General features: G+C 44.1%; 4 protein-coding genes and 1 long non-coding RNA gene across 7 annotated transcripts; 3 read left to right on the top strand and 2 right to left on the bottom strand.

Moving 5' to 3' along the window:
• Positions 1-50: 50 nt before the first annotated feature.
• On the top strand, positions 51-4,466 carry LOC127594013 (uncharacterized). 2 transcript variants are annotated; one of them, XM_052055845.1, is made up of 14 exons: positions 51-361; positions 436-475; positions 574-983; positions 1,350-1,404; positions 1,835-1,940; positions 2,005-2,093; positions 2,155-2,249; positions 2,340-2,497; positions 2,581-2,653; positions 2,712-2,745; positions 2,883-2,907; positions 2,982-3,067; positions 3,204-3,600; positions 3,669-4,466. In XM_052055845.1, exons 3-14 carry the CDS (start codon positions 928-930, stop codon positions 3,809-3,811), a joined length of 1,317 nt encoding a protein of 438 aa, XP_051911805.1. In that variant the 5' UTR covers positions 51-361; positions 436-475; positions 574-927; the 3' UTR covers positions 3,812-4,466. The 2 variants fall into 2 exon arrangements, with proteins under 2 accessions (XP_051911805.1, XP_051911806.1); XM_052055846.1 differs by having other exon boundaries at positions 53-361; positions 3,204-3,594.
• On the bottom strand, positions 3,964-12,553 carry aldh1l2 (aldehyde dehydrogenase 1 family, member L2). Its single transcript, XM_052055835.1, has 23 exons — positions 12,336-12,553; positions 10,799-10,943; positions 10,478-10,712; positions 10,228-10,393; positions 9,680-9,781; positions 9,499-9,588; positions 9,300-9,434; positions 9,075-9,200; positions 8,913-9,004; positions 8,596-8,740; positions 7,850-7,969; positions 7,609-7,736; positions 7,372-7,522; positions 6,731-6,801; positions 6,535-6,640; positions 6,343-6,430; positions 6,153-6,246; positions 5,970-6,069; positions 5,783-5,881; positions 5,468-5,633; positions 5,213-5,318; positions 4,912-5,111; positions 3,964-4,838 (listed from the first exon to the last, which is right to left on the bottom strand). Exons 1-23 carry the CDS (start codon positions 12,381-12,383, stop codon positions 4,783-4,785), a joined length of 2,769 nt encoding a protein of 922 aa, XP_051911795.1. The 5' UTR covers positions 12,384-12,553; the 3' UTR covers positions 3,964-4,782.
• LOC127594017 (uncharacterized) lies at positions 6,810-7,313 on the top strand. The gene is made up of 2 exons (XR_007960568.1): positions 6,810-6,877; positions 7,195-7,313. It is a non-coding gene; the product is annotated as an uncharacterized LOC127594017 (long non-coding RNA).
• Positions 12,554-13,360: 807 nt separating the features above from the next.
• sult4a1 (sulfotransferase family 4A, member 1) lies at positions 13,361-17,081 on the bottom strand. 2 transcript variants are annotated; one of them, XM_052055847.1, is made up of 7 exons: positions 15,885-17,081; positions 15,135-15,265; positions 14,979-15,059; positions 14,719-14,857; positions 14,520-14,614; positions 14,290-14,428; positions 13,361-14,198 (listed from the first exon to the last, which is right to left on the bottom strand). In XM_052055847.1, exons 1-7 carry the CDS (start codon positions 16,051-16,053, stop codon positions 14,062-14,064), a joined length of 891 nt encoding a protein of 296 aa, XP_051911807.1. In that variant the 5' UTR covers positions 16,054-17,081; the 3' UTR covers positions 13,361-14,061. The 2 variants fall into 2 exon arrangements, with proteins under 2 accessions (XP_051911807.1, XP_051911808.1); XM_052055848.1 differs by having other exon boundaries at positions 14,731-14,857.
• LOC127594012 (E3 ubiquitin-protein ligase TRIM35-like) lies at positions 16,943-18,524 on the top strand. Its single transcript, XM_052055844.1, has one exon. The coding sequence runs from the start codon at positions 16,943-16,945 to the stop codon at positions 18,323-18,325; it is 1,383 nt and encodes a 460-aa protein (XP_051911804.1). The 3' UTR covers positions 18,326-18,524.
• Positions 18,525-18,572: the final 48 nt, after the last annotated feature.

Here is an 18,572-nt window from a genome sequence, read left to right as displayed (position 1 = left end):
AGATGAATATTAATGATTTTATATTCACGAAGCTCGTCGTTGGACGTGACCTACGATGATTTCCGCCTCTCGCTATTGGTTGCAGTCAAACACGGCCTACTCTCTTTTATAACGTTGATGTAAATTAATATTTACTTATAAAATATTCCAAACCGCGTACTAAAGTTCTATTTGTATATCATTAGAAGGTTAGAATATATTAATTAGGTGTTTACGAACAATTCTGAATTCTGTAAGATCGAGTGTCCTTTACCCCACAATTTTGTCTAACGTAAAAATTGTTAAGCTAGCAGTGAAAAAAATATTTTTCGACATTTCTGCTTAATATTTTGTCGAAAATGAACTGGGTTGGCGGGTCGAGGTAAGGTTAATTCATTTTTCATCAAAACTATATCAACTTATGTCGTTTCGTCCTAAACGTACTTTTCCATACAGGAACCGGCTTATGATGAAAAATGATACGAAAAAGCAGCGAGTAAGACAGTCTACCTGAGCACCTTGACATATTTTCATCTTTGTTTAACCCTATTTTTTACCTATTTTTTAACCCTATTTATGTTTCGCCCCTGTCAGGAATTCTTTGAGAAGAGGAGAATGCAAAATAAACTGAAAAACCTGGATGTTGCCACACCTTCCTCCCCTAAAGTCAGTTCCTTCGCCAGTATGGACCTTGTGACACTGTTTGTGGTCAACCAGATAGCTGCAAAGAAAGAGCTTAAAGGCAAATATATAATACTCATAAACAAGACTTAGGGTCGAAACAAGCTATTCTGAGCGTGCTGCTGTACTGTATGTACACATGTATTAATAGAATATTGGTCCTGTTCTATTATACTGTGATGTCTTTCAGATCCTCCCCAAGTATCAGTTTTGGGTTCCAAAGGAGGCGGGAAGAGGTGGAATGGTAACAAACCCTTGGTACTCCCCATGAGCCCCGGTTCTCCATCCCAGCTGAGTCTGGTTGAGAGCCAACCTCAGTGCAGGTAGAAAAAAGCGGGCTGACAAAGTTGTTTTCATCACAGACCACATCGTAGTACCAGGGGGAAGGTTATAACATTGAAAGCACATACTGTAGCCGCAAACAATCTTGCAATCTTGATTTAGACACCTTTGCCCTACATCCACATTACAGCAATGGCAATTACCTCGTGGGACTTTGGTCCCTTGGGATACATTTTCGTTCTTGGACTCCAAATTAATCAGTTGTCCCTTTTCCAGGGCCATCAAGATGCAGTTCATTGTCAAGTCACCCCCAACTTTTTTTTCCCAAGAGGCTCTTAAGAATGATTTAATCAGGATGAAATGTTGTCCAGTCCCACTTTAAACCTTGACTGCTCTTCTTGTTTTAGAGTTCAAGGTGTTAAGACGAAAAAGATTCTCCCACAAGCTTTCAAGATCCCGCCAGTAAGTAATAAAGCCATATGGCTCAGATAAGGGGAACAGTGGGCATGGACAGGAAATGGTACGTCTTTCCGAGGAAAACAGCCATTTTAATGAGGGCTAAAAACTAAAATAATCCAGAGAGGATTTTTTTATACCGACCCAAGATTCAATTTGGCCCCCAAAAAGGTTTTGGAGGGGTTGTACGGTTTTTGTGCTTAAGCATACAGTATCTAATAAAAAACATTGTTTGGCGCCATCTTGTGGCTATTTCGCCATCTTGTGGCCAAAGAAATGTGTTGAATTCAGTGGATGGCTTTGATAGATGACGTCATATGTCAGTGTTTTGCCGCCATCCTGTGGCATTTACAATACATCCTGATTTATATCGCGCTTTCACAACAGCTGCAGCTGTGACAAACGAACATACTGTAAAATGTATTTCTGACTTCAGCTGTCACCAGTTGTGGAGTGCTCCTTTTCGGACAACAGCGCGGCCGACTACCTGCCTCCCATCGCGGAACCCCTCAGCCCCTTCTCGTCCTCGTCCTCCTCCTCAGGTGTGTGTCCTAGTATTTGAATAACGGCGAAACTAGAAATGACTCATTGGATTTGTCTCTGCAGGGAGAATCTTTCCGCAGGGACCACAGAGCCAGCCACTTCCCGACTGGTCCCTTACACCATGGGACACATCGAGTCTGGATCAAAACCTGGTAGCTTCAATAGAACGTCATAAAGGAGATGAGCGTAGCATTTACTTCTAATCTACTGCAGTTTCAGCCGTTCTTTGAGCCCAGAGGGATCCCAGAAGACATCGTGTGGTCTTCAAACCCGGCCACACCCTCTGCAGCTTTCTTTGGAACCCCAGAGTGAGAACAATTTGATCACTTAAGACCCATCTGAAATTCTCCATTGTGAGACTAATAAAGGTTTTCTTATCTTATTTTTGGTGCTAACAGTACACCCACTCACTACCCAAGATATGAAGACACCTTCCTGAGCCGTTTGTCTCAAATTGAGCCCACCCTGGACTTCACTCTAAACCAGACTGGAAACGAGCATCACTTTGAAGAAGACGTCTTTCCGGGACTTATTAATGACGAATATGAAAGTGATGGTAAAAACCCAGCAATAATTTTTCCACATCTTTTTTTTTTTTTTGAGCAAAGAGAGTTCATCGCACTTTCCGAATCCCTTTAGCTTATCATTTCGGGAGTGAAAAAACAAAGCCGTATCTCACGGATGAAACGTCAATCCACGCTTCGACCCCACAGTAGGTAACATGATCCAACCACATGCGTATTGACGTCTAACACATTTGTTTTGTCCAGAACCGTCCCCGAGCCACAGTCAGTTGGAGTACAGGTAAGGCGAGAAAAACTGCCATTTGGTATAAAACTTTACGTTTTGTGCTCACATTTACTGTTTTTAAGTGAAAGAATGAGTTAAAGCATGAAGCCAAGGGACCACCGTATTAAACGATGCATTTAATTCCTTCACAGCTCCCCAGTTGCAGTCTGAACTTCAGTAAGTCCACCCTCCCATTCAACACATTCCTTTTCTTCATCCGTTATGCAAATGCGCTCCAATTTCTTCTCCAGCATGTCCGGAATACCCAATGAACATTCGGGGGTGTTCGCAGAGTTCCTTTTGCAAGAGGCCTTACCTGAGTTCAGCCTCCAGTGATGTAAGTTACCAACCTGCTACGGTTCGGTTAAGTAATAATGAACATATTAGTCAGTGCTTCTCCATATAATTAGATTTAACTTTTGATGCGTCATTAAAAAAAAAAAACAGGAATCATTAATTGATGGATTCATTAGGTTGACGAATGCTGTTACTCGTCGGGATTTCCTGAGAGACGAGCGCCACCCGATAGCCCCGAGATGTGTGCGTGCAAGAAAACACCCAGCGAAAAAAGGGATGTAGAAACTCAAACCTTCCACGAGTCCACCTCGGACAAATCCCATGTCGCCACTCAGTGTAGCTTGCTCTCAGACACCTTTCCACCCGTTGTGTCGCGACAGCAGGACCCCACCACGGGGTACCTTGGCTGCACAGAATCTCCTGCAGAGAGAGAAGCAAAGACCGGAGGCGGGCGACCTCTGTGGAGGAAGAAGAAATCCAACCTTTTAAGCATTTTGAATACGATTCGTCAGCGTCACAGCAGAATGAGTTCACAGATGCCCCATCAGGACATATTGAGCAAAATCAGTAAATGTACAATACTAAAAAAAAATAAAGAATTCCGACAATACAATACTACTAAATGTCATTCTTCTCCGTAGGTATGCAGCAGAGCCCCCTGGAGAAAGCCCCCCCAGATGAAGCAAGGGAGGAAAACGCCATCGCCATCGGGGCGGAGGAAGAATCTCTCTGGAAAATAGCCGACATTTTGCTCCCGCCCAAGCAGAGGAAGGAAGTCGAATGAGAAGGGAAGGAAAAAGATTCTTCAGCTGCAGTTCTGTCTGGTGGAGGGCGAATTGGGTGAGTCCTGAACGGCGGCGTCAAGTACGGGAGGAAAAGTTTGCGTTGTCGTCGCAGCGGTTGCCAAACGTCGGAGAGAGAAACGAACACGCGGTGTTGAGTGGGGCAACAGTTTAATTTATTTTCGGTGACGCAAAACAATTCAACTTCCTAAATACACCTTCCCATATATTGCACACGTGTACGTTTCCTAATTGCCGTGTTATCTCCTGTCACCGTGTTTGCGTGCGCATGTCTGCGGAGTTGTGGCAGGTTGACTGATTAAAAAACAATCAGATGAAATGCTAATAAAAGTGCCGTGAGAGGTTCCACAAACAAGTGGCAACTCAAATCAAAAAGTGGCGGTGATTTGTTTTTTTTTTTTTTCCATTCCAGTCGTTCGTCGCCACGTAATTATCCAAAGTTGCGCCTTCCGCAAAGTCAACGTTAAGTGCCTGCATGGAAGCCTTTCTAAAACGATTCTCAACTTTTGAACAGAAACCCAAACATCTTCGGTATACAACAAAAACAAAAGGACTTGACCTTGCTGTTCCAATACGTTTGGAGACGGCTGTACGTGAGACACAAAAGACGGCTACAGTGAAGAAGCATTTGAAAAATCTGATATTTAACCAAAAAAAAAAAAAACGTGTGGTTTGGAATCACTCTTACTCTTTTTTTTGTTTGTTTGTTTGTTTTTTAAATAATAAAATTAAGACAAATAATACAAGTTGGAAATTACAAAAATACGATTTAGCTCTGCCAAATACAAGTTGGTTAAAATCCATCGCTAGGAAACAGAAAACCAATGTAATTAAAATTACACGGTTTTGATCGAATGCTAATAAGCTCCGCAGAAGTGATTCGGAATTGTCTCATCGGGGGCGGTAAAATTCCTTCCTATTAAGTCGTGGTTGACGTTCTGTGAAAAGCGTCTCAATATTCCACAGTCACTGCTTTGGTCTTGAGGTATTCCATGAGAGCGTCCTCTCCTGCCGATGAGAAAGCCCCCACGATCATGACACCAAAATTCAAACTGTGATACCGACTACATCGGCAACTTACCGAGATCTTTGCCAAAGCCAGACTGCTTGAAGCCTCCGAAAGGTGACGCCACGTCCGTCTTGTTGTAGGTGTTGACGAAAACCGTTCCGGCTTCCAAGTGCTCGCTGACATACATGGCCTTGTTGATGTCACGGGTAAACACGCCCGACGCCAAGCCGTACTCGGTGTCGTTGGCTCGCTGGAGCACACCTTCCACATCTCTGACGTTTGGGAGGAAATATATCAGCAATTGATATGCGCAAAATCTACAGCAACAGTTAAAAAAATATATATATATATTATTTTTTTTTGGATGACTCACCCATCTTTAAATTTGGACACGACCATGACAGGCCCAAAGGACTCCTCCTTGGCAATGAACATGTGGTCCTCCACGTCAGTGAACACAGTGGGCTCCATGAAGAAACCTGTCGGGGAGGGGTAGGATTATAACGGGACAGTTCTACTGCACCCGTCGAAATTGGCTCGGTGCAATGCGGACGCGCGTTTGTTTCAGAGGACTGGCAAAGTGCACGTTGCAATTCTCCGCTCAAAAGGAAAGGCGTTCCACACTGACCCGGCCGCTCCACTTGTTTGCCGCCGCACACCAGCGTGGCGCCTTCCTTTAGTCCGACCTCGCAGTACTCCAGCAGCTTGTCCAAGTGTGCCTTGTGATTCTGCGGACCGTGATCTGTGGATCGGTCCAGCGGGTCGCCAATCTTCATCTTCTTTATCTCCGCCACCTTTGTGCAGGGACGAAAACAAGAGAGTCTCAACAATGCGCCATCTCTATTCCCCTCTCGGTCTCATTTTTTTTTTCATTTCGTTAGGATCGATGGCGATTTTAATCCCGGAAAGTAAATGATGTCGTTCTCGAATCGATAAAACTCACCACGCGGCTAATGAATTCATCATGAATGGACTCCTCAACAAAAAGGCGCCCCGCAGCAATGCAGTTTTCCCCTTTGTTGAAGTACACCGAGCTCATACCCTGGGATGATAAAAAAAAAAAAAAATTTAAACTTTATATTTTCACAACCATTTCTCAAGACAAAAAAAAAGAAAAAAAAATCTCTTACCATGCGAACAGCCTTGTCCATGTCGCAATCATTAAAGATGATGAGAGGAGACTTCCCTCCCAGCTCCAGAGAAACTTTCTTCAGATTGCTCAGCGCACAACTTCAAAAGGCGAACGTACGATGGTTCAAGCGTGGAGCGGAAGCCGCGTCGAATCAACAAAAACGTTTTTGACGGCGGCGCACCTTTTCATGATTTGTTTGCCGATGGGCGTCGAACCCGTGAAACCCAGTTTACGGATATCGGGGTGATCGGCCAAGCGCTGTCCCACCATTCCTCCTAGGGAAGAGCAATTTGTTAGATTCGGTCAGATTCAAAATGCAGAAAGAAGAAAAAAACAAAAAACATCACTTAGGATGATATTATGTAAGTTACCCGAGCCTGGTAAGATGTTGATGACTCCTTTTGGAATGCCGGCTTTGACTGACAACTCAGCGAATTTTAATGCAGTCAACGGCGTTACCTGGCCAGATGAGACACAATGCAGCTCAAAAAAGGCCTTTGACCCCGTTCCATATTTTTTTTAACATTCCATTCTTAATCGTATTAATACGACGCGACGATCACCTGTGCCGGTTTAAGAACGAGCGTGTTACCAGCTGCAAGGCAGGCGGCGCTTTTCCATGCCAGCATCATGAGCGGGTAGTTCCAAGGGATGACAATGGCACAAACGCTAATACAGGAATAAGTAAATAAATCAAATTGAAAAACAAGAATCATCAGATCCAAACAGAAACATTAAAAAAAAAAAAAGCAAACTTACCCGATTGGTTCTTTTTTTGTGAAGGTGAGATTGTGGTTGGGCCTGGCTTGGTTAATGGGAATTGTCTTGCCCTGCGATATGGAAGTGTATTGTTGGGCATTACAAAAAAAAACATGCCAAAAATACCCCCCAAAACCCCAGCAGCAAGTAAAAAAAAAAAAACCACCAAAAATACCCGCAAAAAACCCAGCAGCAAGTAAAAAAACAACAACAAAAATACCCGCAAAAAAAAACAGCAACAAGTAAAAAAACAAAAATATAAAAACACGCCAAAAATACCCGCAAAAAACCCAGCAGCAAGTAAAAAAAAAACACCAAAAATACCCGCAAAAAAAAAACAGCAGCAAGTAAAAAAAACAACAACAAAAAACACACCAAAAATACCTGCAAAAAAACAGCAGCAAGTAAAAAAGCAAAAATATAAAAACACGCCAAAAATACCCGCAAAAACCCCCAGCAGCAAGTTAAAAAAAAAACACCAAATATACCCGCAAAAAACAGCAGCAAATAAAAAAAACAACAACAAAAAACACGCCAAAAATACCCGCAAAAAACCCAGCAGCAAGTAAAAAAAAAATAATAATAATAAATGACAAAACACTGACTGGTGTTCACCAGCAACTCTGCAGATCTCGCTTTACCTGTATCTTGTCGCACCATCCGGCAAAGTAGCGAAAGGTTTGGATGGACATGCCCACGTGGGTCTTGAGGGCCAGCGTGTACACGGCTCCAGAGTCGACGGACTCGATGGTGGCCAGCTCCTCCTGATGCTGCTCCATCAAGTCCGCCAGTCTTATAAGGGAAGCGGAAAGCTCACAATGACACGTTGCTCTTTTTGAATGGACGGTATGAGTATGCGCCCTTTGTTGATGACTCACTTAAAAAGTAGATTTCCTCTGTCTCTTGGGTTCATCTTGCCCCAGGGCCCGTGATCAAACGCTTGCTTGGCAGCCGCCACGGCCTGGTCCACGTCCCCCACTGAAGCATAGGACACCTTACAAATGACCTAGTCCGAATGATGATGACACGCACAAAGAGTCCGTCAAGTACTTTGGATAAAATGACGGATCGGCTTTCTTACTTTTTGCGCTCGGCCTCACAACATCTCAAATCCCTTACCGATCCGTCGGTGGGATTAATGGTATCGTAGGTCTTGCCGTTTTCGGCGTCCACAAATGCGCCGTTGATAAAACACTGGTGCGGCATTTTCACCGTCATGCTGTTCATTTCCTTGGTGACCTGGTGGAATAGAGCACGTCAGTCTTCTCATATCGAAACGTCAATCGGCCGCGACGGCCAACTGTAAAAATTTGACGTTAGGGCATGCGGAATCTATAAATCCTGCTATTGCTATGCGCAAAATTAACGTACCCGATAATTAAAAATAAATATCATCCGTGTTTTATTGCTGATCGTTTTGCGAGTCACGACTCAGCTTGCGAACGTCACGTGAACAAACTCAGGAAACACCAAAAGAGGCGGTAATTGCTTCGTTACCTGAGCCCTGAGCGACCGCAATGTCATTTTCAGGCGACGGCAAGTGGCAAAAATGGCCGCCCCCCGTGAGATGGATGAATACGGCTCACCTGTTTTCTGGGTTTGGTCATGTGACGTTCGCAAGCTGAGACCTTAGGCACTGTGGTGTCATTTTCAGTCGTCAGCGAGTGGCAGTACAAGGCAAAATGGCGGCCCCCTAAGATGGATAAAAGCGGGTGGATTTTTCGGCTTGATTCATCTGCAGTACGTGTCAGTCGTCCAACATACCGCTACCCCAATGCGGGGTGCTCGCACCTCTAATTATCATTCCGATTATAATCACGGACTTTACAATTGAAAAAAAAAATAAATACAAGATGCCGACTTACGTGATCAATGACCAATTCATCCTCCTCTTCTTCACCTCTCAATTTGCGGACAAACATCTGGATGAAGTCCTGAAAGGTGGTTGCCATGTAAACGTCCTCATTCTGCAGGAGGACACCAGCTCGCTGCTTCACCTCCTCCACCAACCTAGACAGGCAAAACATTGCTTGACGTGCGCCAGAATTGATTAGTCATTCGCGAATAAATAACTCAATACATTTTGTTAGCCCCAAAAATTCTGGATGGGGCCGCTTTGCCATTCACGACATGGACGGCTTGAAAATATTCAGGCTAGAGAGAACAATGATGATATCCTTACCTGACTACATCCATGGAGGCAGCTCCAGACTTGAAAAAGTCTGTCGTGTCCTCAATGGCTGCGACGTTGCTGAGAATGCCCTTCCAGATATTCTGTCATCAAAACAAATTTAAAGGCTCACACCTCATTCCGACAACAACGACGGCAGGCGAAAATACTGACCCTCATCTCCTTCACGATCTCTTTCTCGTCGTCAGTTAATTCCACGCTTTGCCTTTCGCCGGTCGAAAAGTACTTTGAAGCGGGTATCATTTTCCCATCTTCAAATTGCAGATTTTTGACGACAACCTAACAAAAGGAAAAGAAAAAAATTTAACCGCACAAGCGTGAAATGGTGATATCGCACAATTTGGTGCGGTGAAATCTCTTAAGAGAAGCGCGACTCACGGCTTTTCCATCAGTCCCGTGTAGCACAAGGCCATTTTTTGTCACCAGGCTTTGAGCGGATGCTCCTTGGATGTCGAGTGGCTGGCCGGCTGGTACTGACCCTTGCAACATTGACGAACCATACAGGGTGACGCACTGCGGAGCCAAATGTTGACTTGAGTAAAATCTTGAATACCAAAATGCGTATTCCGTCACCCACCTTGCCATCAATAACAGTCCAGGCGCCGGGGATTTTGTCGTGGCCGCGTATCCAGTTGTGAATCGCCTGAGCTGGCTGAGCCAGATTGATCTGATGGAGAAAAAAAATAATAATAATAATAATAAATCATTCATTGCCACGGATATCTCTGAAGCTATCGGATCGTGTTCAAAACGTTCACCTTGGCGTTGGATTTCTTCTGAATGCCTTCGTAGCTCGCGCCCTCCTCCGGCTGCGGGATTCGCGGGGCCTTGCCGTCGGCGACAAGTTGCACGGACTCAACCTAGATCGGAAAACGAAAAATGCGGTGAAACGACCGTGGCAACGTAGAATCCTGTCTCCGTTTTCGATCCATTTCAGGGAAATCTCAAAATCCAGAAACGCAAAAAAAAAAAAAAAAAAATGTTTGCGCAAAAGCGCTATGTAAATACAGTTGTTTTTAATCCCCGGCTGGATTTTTTTTTTTTAATTCACAGTTAATGATTGCCTGATGCCTGGAATCCATTGACATGACCTCGCGTTTCTTCATAGCAGCTTTATACTGCAAGCCGCCTTCAGTTGTTTGTTTGCTAAACTGTAAAGTTTAGCAAGAACCACGCCACAGCGTGGAGGTCTTTAGTTAATGAGTATCCATTTGGAAACCTTGTTCCCTTGAAGTTGTGCGTTAATGAAAGGAAAAAAAAAAAAAAACTTGACAGCAGAATGCCACATTGACCTTTGAGTGGTTACCATTGCCTTGATGCCTTCTGGGAAGAGGAAACGGTTGTAGAGCGTATCCACGGTGTCGTCGGGCTCAACGGCGCACTCCCGCTGCAGCAGGATCGGTCCGGTATCCAGCCCGTCGTCGGCCCAAAATACCGTGAAGCCGGCTTTCTTATCGCCGTGGATCAAGGACCTGGTGACCGCAAAAGACACATCGGCCAATGAAACAAATAAACGAGAGACAGCTAGCAACAATCGGCGCGCAAACGCTCCTTACCAATTGATGGCCGAGGCTCCTCTGTGCAGGGGAAGGATGGAGGGATGGTAAATGATGGAGCCGTGCTTGGGATGATCGATGATGTTCATGGGGATGAACTGGGAGCAGAAAGGCATGACGTTGATCTCGGCATCCACCGCCATGTAGGCTTCCACCACTTCCGGGATGGGCTTTCCTTTCACTCGCCACCGCGGGAACTTAAAAACCGGTGTGCCGTCCTTCTCTGCCGCCAAAGCTGGGAAAAGCAACGCAAGGAAGAGCGGGGCAGGTTTTAAAAGCGTCGGTGCATATCATAAGAAAAAAAATGGGGTCCTCGCTTACCGAGCGGGTCGGCCTTGCCGTTTTGGTCCGGCACAGTGAACACCCCGACCACCTTGTGACCCTCTTTCCTCAGGTTGCTGTACACCTCTTTGCCAAACAAGCTCTGGCCAATTATAGCGAGTCGGAGCTTATTCTGGAAGTGATACTGCAATGAGAGGGACAAAGAAATTAGTTTCAGGTCCCTGCGCACCTCCATCGAGACGTATGGCAGAGCGGCCGACATTGAGAAATCCTCTTGCGTACCAATCTGTGATGGGGGACATAGTTGCAGTCTGAATCAACGTATATGAGATTTGAACCTGCCATCGTCGAAAATACATCGAGTGTGTAATTTTTATTTTAGCATTTTTGCATTTCCTGTACCCACCATTGCTGCTATTTAACAGAGTGTCTGTTCTATTTGGGGCTGAATGTGACACCAAAATGACTTAATTACATTGCCTCATCCTTACTCTTCCGACACAACCACCTGTTTGTAACAAAAACAAAAAATAAAAACGTTTTGATGGTACATTACAATGTAGTATTTTTTTCATTGCAAATGTTTCTTTTTTTTTTAACGAAGAAAAAAATAACTGAATGACTGTAGTTTTAAGGTGCAATATCACCAGTCACCACGAGACGGCAGACGTGGCTTCGTTACTCTTACGTTACCCAATACTACTATACTGTATTATTTATTTATTTGGGGAATTTGGAATTATAAGCAGAAAAAAACATAACGCGATATCTCGATAATATTACAATTTTGAATGAGTTAATCGACTGCAGTTTTAAGTTGCAATACCACCATTCACCACGAGACGGCAGACGTGGCCACGTTGTAATTACGTTGCCCGACACGACAATATTGTTGTATTTTATTTATGTATTTTAGCAAATTTGGAATTGTGTGCAGGAAAAAAATGATACGGTATCTCAATAATATTACAATTTTGAATGAGTTGATTTGGGGAGGGGTGCACAAAATGATTTATTGCACTGATTTCCACGAAGCAAGATGCTGCCAGTTGGGTCTTCGGTCGACTTAACATAAAGCGTTCGCCATTGGCCAGAAGCACAGCCGTGAAAAGCTACTGGCTGGTTGACGATTACGCCGACACCCTCCCCTTCTGTCCTAGACACGTGTAAAGAGAAAAGGGGCTACCAGTTGGCTCGGTCAAGTGCACGAGGTGGCCGGTATCATATAGCAAGCTGAAAATTGTTCACCGCACCTATTCATTAGCATGTCGGAGTTGCAGTAAACCTAAACCAATTAGTCCTGAAAACAGACCACAGGCAGTAGTGTCACGATCTCGTGTATTTGTAGAGTGTCTTGCAAGGTGGCATCGCGATCATCAAGATTAAAAAAAAGAAAAAAACAAACGGTGCTGATGCAACATCTCAACGTTTTCCACTGTGTGCAACCCCAACAAAGGCAACACTGATACAGATATGAATAAATCCGGAAATTAATGTAACATCGCTCATACCGAGTAAGTTCCATCAAGGCAACTTTATAGGAATGCAGCAAAAGCAGCTGGAATGTTTTACTCACAGAGGAGGTGGAAAATTTCCTGAAGACCTGGCTGGCTGTCCACAACATCCTAGCGTTTTGTGTTCATAAAAAAAGATGAACGAACTAAAAAGGCCGAAGCTGCTTGAGCTGCCGACAAATCTCCGTACAGACAACCTTCTACGTGTCAGAGTGAGAGAGCGGCTTGCAGCTCCTCACAACATGCACGAAGCACCAAAGCGTACGTCATGAGCTGTGGGCTGTGCGTGCGCGCTCTCGTCGTAGTTTCCTCCTCCGCGGGCATGCGGATTTTTTTTCTTTTTTTGCCTGTTTGAGATGGCTTACTACTTACAATTATTAACGTTTTTTTTTATTGCAGGGAGCTAGCCCTTACACACTTCCTAAATTGTCATTGTAATGTGGCATTTATGAATGGATTTTTTCTTTTTTAAAATAACTTTATTTAACACGTTTAATTTACAAAAAAGGGCAAGCATGAATACTATCGGGTAAAAATTTAATATATACATTCAATGTATATCCATACAAAAACAATGGACTCAAAACAAGCGGATACAGTTTTATTATACTATATTACGTACAGTTATATACGTAAGTATAATATGCAAATTAGGTACACGTTACCAGTGGACCTGCCCCCTTTCCGGTGGTTGTTTCATTTTCACCTTCACACTCATTTCTGCGTTAAAATCTAACCACTCTAAGCAAGACACGTTATAGGTTAAGGAAGAAAGATATTTAAGTATTTATTTCAATTAAGTCAGAAATGTTCTTCAAAAAGCGATTCTCTGCTTTGTAGAAGTGGTAATGGATTAAAAAAAAAACTCCCAGAGAGGGATACAGATAACGCTCACCAAATGGGAGAAAATAATCTCGAAGCACTAACCAAGTAAGCAAACAAAACTATCTTACTCACAAGGGCTGCACAGGAGCAGGAAAAAAAAAAACAAGATGACAGCTGCGTGGAGAGATGTGACAGCTGTCAATCGGGCCTTTTTTCACACTGACAGCAGCAGGACTTGAAAAACTGCATTTCTCAGCACCAATAGAATATAATCACAGCGTGTGATTTTATTTGTAGTTGAGGAGTGGGTGTATCAATACCAAGCAATGGTTAAATATTACTGCATATACTGTATAACACTGGAGCTGGCCTCTTTTTCTCCTCTGTCCTTTGAGCCCCCCCGCCCCCACACACACACACCCCATCCTTGGGGCATGTTGTGGGAGTTGGCACCTCTTTGGTTTGGAGCTCATCCACCTCCCACGCTCTTGGCAGGGTGCCTGGTCCCTCCTCGCTGATGGGTGGGGCGTGTCATGAGTGCGGCATATTCGTATTTCGGGACTTGATTCATTGGCGGGATTCTCAATATATTAATATAAAAGTCATAAGAATCCAGGAAAATTCGTCAAGCAGTACTAAAAAAAAATACTTCACTGTATGCAGTGGTGAAAATCAATAAGAATCAACATACTGCACTTTCTGGAACATTGTAGATTGATTTTCATAATTTATACAGTTAAACAGAAGTTCATACAAAGGATAAATTTATGTGCAATGGAAAAATATGTATTTTTTTTCCTGTAATTTTTTCTTGAAATGATAATCCAGATTCGTAGTTCGAGTCACTCCGTGACATCTCCGTCCGGTATATGTCATTTCATATTTTAGCACAGCAAAAGTATTCATTGAATGTGCAGCCACGGCGTTTAACGTGAAGTGACGGGTGGATTCTACTCAAGTGGACTAGAGGGTGGGGACGGGCCTTTGTCCGAGGCAGAAATCAAACTTCAGGTTGGACTTTCCCATCTTCTGTCCATACACGGCATCAAACTTTTCATTCATTGACACAGTAAAGACGTCCTTCCACAGACCGACGCGACCTGCAGAGAGCACAAGGTGAGTCTCCGTCACAAAAAAAAAAATTTTTTTAAATGACGGAGTGGTTAAAGTCATCTTTTGATTTGTACTCACCCCTGCAGATGGACAGAGCCTCCGAACTACAGCACTGCTCAATAAGCTGGTTGCAGCTTTCCACCATTGCCTCATGCTGAACCTTGTCGCAAGATACTCCCAGGAACCAGGCTAACTGCTCCACCAATGCTCCAAGATCCTACAAGAAGAAAAAAAAAAAACCCCACAGCAATGACCATCCTTTTCAATTTTGCAAACCGCTTTGCGAGTTTGTTTGGCAGTCATTTTACCTTGTACATGTCCTCATATTTCAAAAAGAGAACATTGGAGTCCATGCGGTGTTCCCAGAATTCTAAAACGTGTTCAAACCAGGAACCGTATCCAACTACAGAAAGAGGGGTGGGAAAGTGTGTATGAGGTTCCAGAAGCCTGAAGGATAGAACAATAACCAGACTGGCAAAAAAAAAAAAAGAAATGTCATCTGACAACTTGCATACGTACGCTTGTCATTCATGAAGCGTTGGCAGAACTCCTGGAAGGATCCTCGGTAGCTCATCGTTCGAAGAGATCGATGGAACTCAAAGTAGGACACGACCAGGTCTTTGGGGTTACGAGCCATGTAGATTATCTGGTGTGAAACCACAGAAGAGGATATGCTAATAAGATGTGACAATAAAAAAAAAAATTAACAAGAGTCACCCGTTTTTTTTCTTTTGCCTCGGGAAAAAAAAACCCAAAATAAAACTCGCCTTAGCCTCTCCGTTGTGCAATCCTGTTGGAAGAAATCGGTAGGGGAGATGACTTTTGATGAGGCGTGGGGATGTGAGCTCCTGCAGGAATGTAACGTAAAGAAGTTAATTCAGATGAATGCTGCATCACTGTTCACAGCATTTGAAATGCGATACCTGAATGATGTCCAAGCCCGGTTGAGGGTACTCTAAGACAGGTAACTGTTCATCTATGTTCATAAGGCCAATTTCATCTGGGTCTGCTCCTTGACTCACAAGATACACAACCTCTTGAAGTAGACTGGTGCCTAAAACGATGAAGCCGAAAGACATTGGAAGCAATGAAAAACAAAAACAACAACAAAAAAATACTTTTTTTAAACAATAATACTGCCAAAGAGAAAACATGGAAAGTTTAAACAGCGCAGGGCCAAGCATGGACCCCTGCGGGACACTGACTAAACCAGTTGGGGAGGTGAGCTCATTTTTTTTTTTTTTTTAAAGAATAAAAAATTATACGTGGCGCTACTAGCCTAAACGTGGCATTCGGATTAATATTACATTTGTGGAATATGAATTAAGCAGCACACACACACACACATTAGATTTCAAAATAAAATGAATAAACAATCGTGCCACAGTGGGCCGCCAGTTGCCCATCCCAGCCGTACAGTGCTATAAAAAAATGACTGTAATTATTTTTTTTAAATAACAATTTGATGTTAATTAATCACAGATTTCGCTTTGATGTAGGTGTGCGGAGGATAAAGACTAAGCAGTAAATAAAATACAAATGAAAAAGTGCGAGCATAATATGAGTAAGGGGCACTCTGTACGTTAGCATCTCCCCTTCTTTTGAAGCCTGACGTCGGCAATTATTGATAGATTGTGGCGGAATGCACCGTGGTGAAAATGAGACGTGTTTACCTGATTTGGGGTAGGTAATAATCCATATATCGCTACCTCTGAGGGAGAAATTGGCGATTTCCTCCATCTTTCCTTTGCAGAAAGGTGGCAACCGAATGCCATCAAATTCAAAGTATTTGCTGTCATACTCAATCGGTGTACTGGGCGTATTGACTTCGCTCTCTGCCATCGTTAGAAGGCAAAAAAAAAAAAATAGCTCCCAAGACCCGTTTCAAACGGAAACGAGTGGCGCAGGGGATGCTGCGTTAAGATCTCGAATGCGCAGCTTCTTCACTGCCTCCCAGGGCGAATCATATTCAAGAAAAGTGACGTCGTGTTTCTCATCAGTCCTCCCGCCAGGCTCAAAGATGAGCAAGTGTTTGTGAGCTTCCCAATGCATTCGGAATTTCTACACCGTACAGTAATGTTATAAGTTGGAGTACCGTCGCGTTTATCGCGTGATTTTATTTCAGCAAATGTATGATGTTGGTGTGAGATTTTGGTGACGGCGAGTACGTGTCATGCCTTCAAATGACCACCAGGGGTCGCCCCGTCTACATAAGTTTATCTTGGACATTGTCCGAGGCGTACAAAAGTACAATTATTATCGATACAAAAGTGCAATATGACACACAATAGCATATAATTGACGAAAATGTTTAATCTATTTCATTTCCAACTCGGAATGACGTGACAATTTTTAGCCACGTGGATATGAGAAATGACAACAATGTAAAATGCTGTTTTGTCACTGTCAGATTGTGTCTCTTAGATGCAGTATGCCCCCCACCCCCGGAAAACGTAACGCGTTATATGTTATATTGTTCTTTTGGACTCAACACTCCCTCGCTATCTTGTTTACGGTTGCACTTAGGACTATGGCAATTTACCGTTTATGCAATTGTGCGATAATCTCGCTCTGATCAGAGGTCATCAGCTCAAGTCAGATAACCAAAGTGCGACAGGAATTGCACTTGTGGATTCATAGCGCAGTCAAAGATCCACTCGTGGCCGAAGCAGACACATTGCGGCTGTTCGGAGATAGAAAGTTGGAACTTGTCAGTGTTTTTGCGAGGAGAATGGCGAGCCGAGTTGAGAATGATATCCGCTGTCCGACCTGTTTGGAGATCTTTGAAGATCCCGTCATGCTGCCGTGTAGTCACAGCTTCTGCCGTGCGTGTGTGCAGCAGTGGTGGGATGGGAAAGGAGAGCGAACGTGTCCGGTCTGCAGACAAACGTGCGAGTCGATGGATGTACCTCCAAACCTGGCACTCAGGAATTTGTGCGAGGCCTTTTCACATGCCTCGGTGGAGTCGGAGGACGTCTGCAGCTTGCACAAGGAGAAACTGAAACTCTTTTGTTTGGACCACCGGGCGCCCGTGTGCATCATCTGCCGAGATGCGGAAAGCCACACTGGCCACAAGTTCCGTCCCCTGGAGGAGGTTGTGAAAGGTCACAAGGAGAAACTCCGGGAAGGGCTGTGGGAGGCAAAGAAAAGGCTGCAAGATCAGAAGGAGATAAGAGATGAGTGCAAAGAGCAAGCGGCATACATCAAGGTCCAGAGGAAGCAGGTTGAAAGCAAGATCAAGAAGGATTTCGAGGAGCTTCGTCGCTTCCTGGAGGTGGAGGAGGAGGCCAGGTTGTCTGCGGTGAGGGAGGAAGAGGAAACGAAGTGTCAGAACATGACGGAGAGGATCGAGGCTCTTGACAGAGACATGGCCGCTCTCTCAGCCACCATCACAAGCACGGAGGAAAAACTGACCTCTGACCCCGTTTCCTTCATGAAGAACTTCAACACGCTGAGGACCAGAATCCAGAAGCTACCCGACGCACCCAAGAAGTTCCCGGGAGCTCTGCTGGACGAAGTCAAACACGTGGGCAACCTCAAGTTCAACGTGTGGGAAGGAATGAAGCAGATGGTCTCCTACAGCCCCGTCATTCTGAACCCAAACTCGGCCCGGTCGACGCTCACTCTGTCTGAAGATCTGACCAGCGTGTGTTCTGTCAAAAAGCAGCAGCGTCCAAGTAATCCAGAGAGGTCTACGGCCTTTAGTGACGTGGTCGGTTCTCCTTTGGCCTCTGGAACACACACATGGGATGTTGAAGTGGGAGAAAACATCCAGTGGAAAGTAGGAGTGGCGTGGGGGGACCCTTGTTCGCCAGATGATATGAAAGCAAAGGGGATTACGTTCCGGGATGAGAAATACAAATTGTTCGCCGACGCACTTGGATCCTGGAAGCCATCGGTGAAAGTGCAGAGGATCCGAGTTCACGTGGACACGAAGCAACGGACACTTTCATTGACCGAATCGCTTACAGGCACTCTGTTGGGCAAAACGAATCCTTCCGCTTGGCCGTGTTTGTCTGACAACATAAAACTGTTTCCTTACTTTTGGACAACTCATAAAATTCCGCTGAAAATAATTCCACGTTCACCTCTTGTTACGACTGAAAGCCAGTGATGGTGGTGGAGATGTTGAGGTCATCGGGTCACACCCTGCTGGAGGTTTTATATTGATGGACATGTTCAATCAAGTAAAAAAAAAACACACACACACAACAAAACATAACTTTTGATTATTATACAATTTAACCCGTGTTAAAAAAAATCTGAAAATGTCATTTTGTGTTTGAATTAGCTTGTTGGTGACTTCTGTTGTTTTGATCGGTTTTCAAACAAAAAAAATCAAATAAAACGAAAAACAAAAA

This window comes from Hippocampus zosterae, chromosome 21 (genome assembly GCF_025434085.1).
Source record: "Hippocampus zosterae strain Florida chromosome 21, ASM2543408v3, whole genome shotgun sequence".
Classification (NCBI taxonomy): domain Eukaryota; kingdom Metazoa; phylum Chordata; class Actinopteri; order Syngnathiformes; family Syngnathidae; genus Hippocampus; species Hippocampus zosterae.
Note: the sequence above shows the minus strand (reverse complement) of the source record. Positions and strands in the feature narration are given on the sequence as shown.

What these genes read in the sequence shown, in the direction of transcription:
- LOC127594012 (XM_052055844.1), top strand. Translation starts at nt 16,943, where the DNA reads ATGGCGAGCCGAGTTGAGAATGATATCCGCTGTCCGACCTGTTTGGAG.
- LOC127594013 (XM_052055845.1), top strand. Translation starts at nt 928, where the DNA reads ATGAGCCCCGGTTCTCCATCCCAGCTGAGTCTGGTTGAGAGCCAACCT. An exon ending in CGAGTCTGGATCAAAACCTG is followed by an intron (nt 2,094 to 2,154) that starts GTAGCTTCAATA and finishes AATCTACTGCAG; the next exon opens with TTTCAGCCGTTCTTTGAGCC. An exon ending in ATTGAGCAAAATCAGTAAAT is followed by an intron (nt 3,601 to 3,668) that starts GTACAATACTAA and finishes TCTTCTCCGTAG; the next exon opens with GTATGCAGCAGAGCCCCCTG.
- aldh1l2 (XM_052055835.1), bottom strand. Translation starts at nt 12,383, where the DNA reads ATGTTGTGGACAGCCAGCCAGGTCTTCAGGAAATTTTCCACCTCCTCT. An exon ending in GGAGCCTCGGCCATCAATTG is followed by an intron (nt 10,394 to 10,477) that starts GTAAGGAGCGTT and finishes TGCGGTCACCAG; the next exon opens with GTCCTTGATCCACGGCGATA. An exon ending in GCCTCCATGGATGTAGTCAG is followed by an intron (nt 8,741 to 8,912) that starts GTAAGGATATCA and finishes TTGCCTGTCTAG; the next exon opens with GTTGGTGGAGGAGGTGAAGC.
- sult4a1 (XM_052055847.1), bottom strand. Translation starts at nt 16,053, where the DNA reads ATGGCAGAGAGCGAAGTCAATACGCCCAGTACACCGATTGAGTATGAC. An exon ending in AATATGAGGACATGTACAAG is followed by an intron (nt 14,429 to 14,519) that starts GTAAAATGACTG and finishes TTCTTCTTGTAG; the next exon opens with GATCTTGGAGCATTGGTGGA. An exon ending in GGCTCTGTCCATCTGCAGGG is followed by an intron (nt 14,199 to 14,289) that starts GTGAGTACAAAT and finishes TGCTCTCTGCAG; the next exon opens with GTCGCGTCGGTCTGTGGAAG.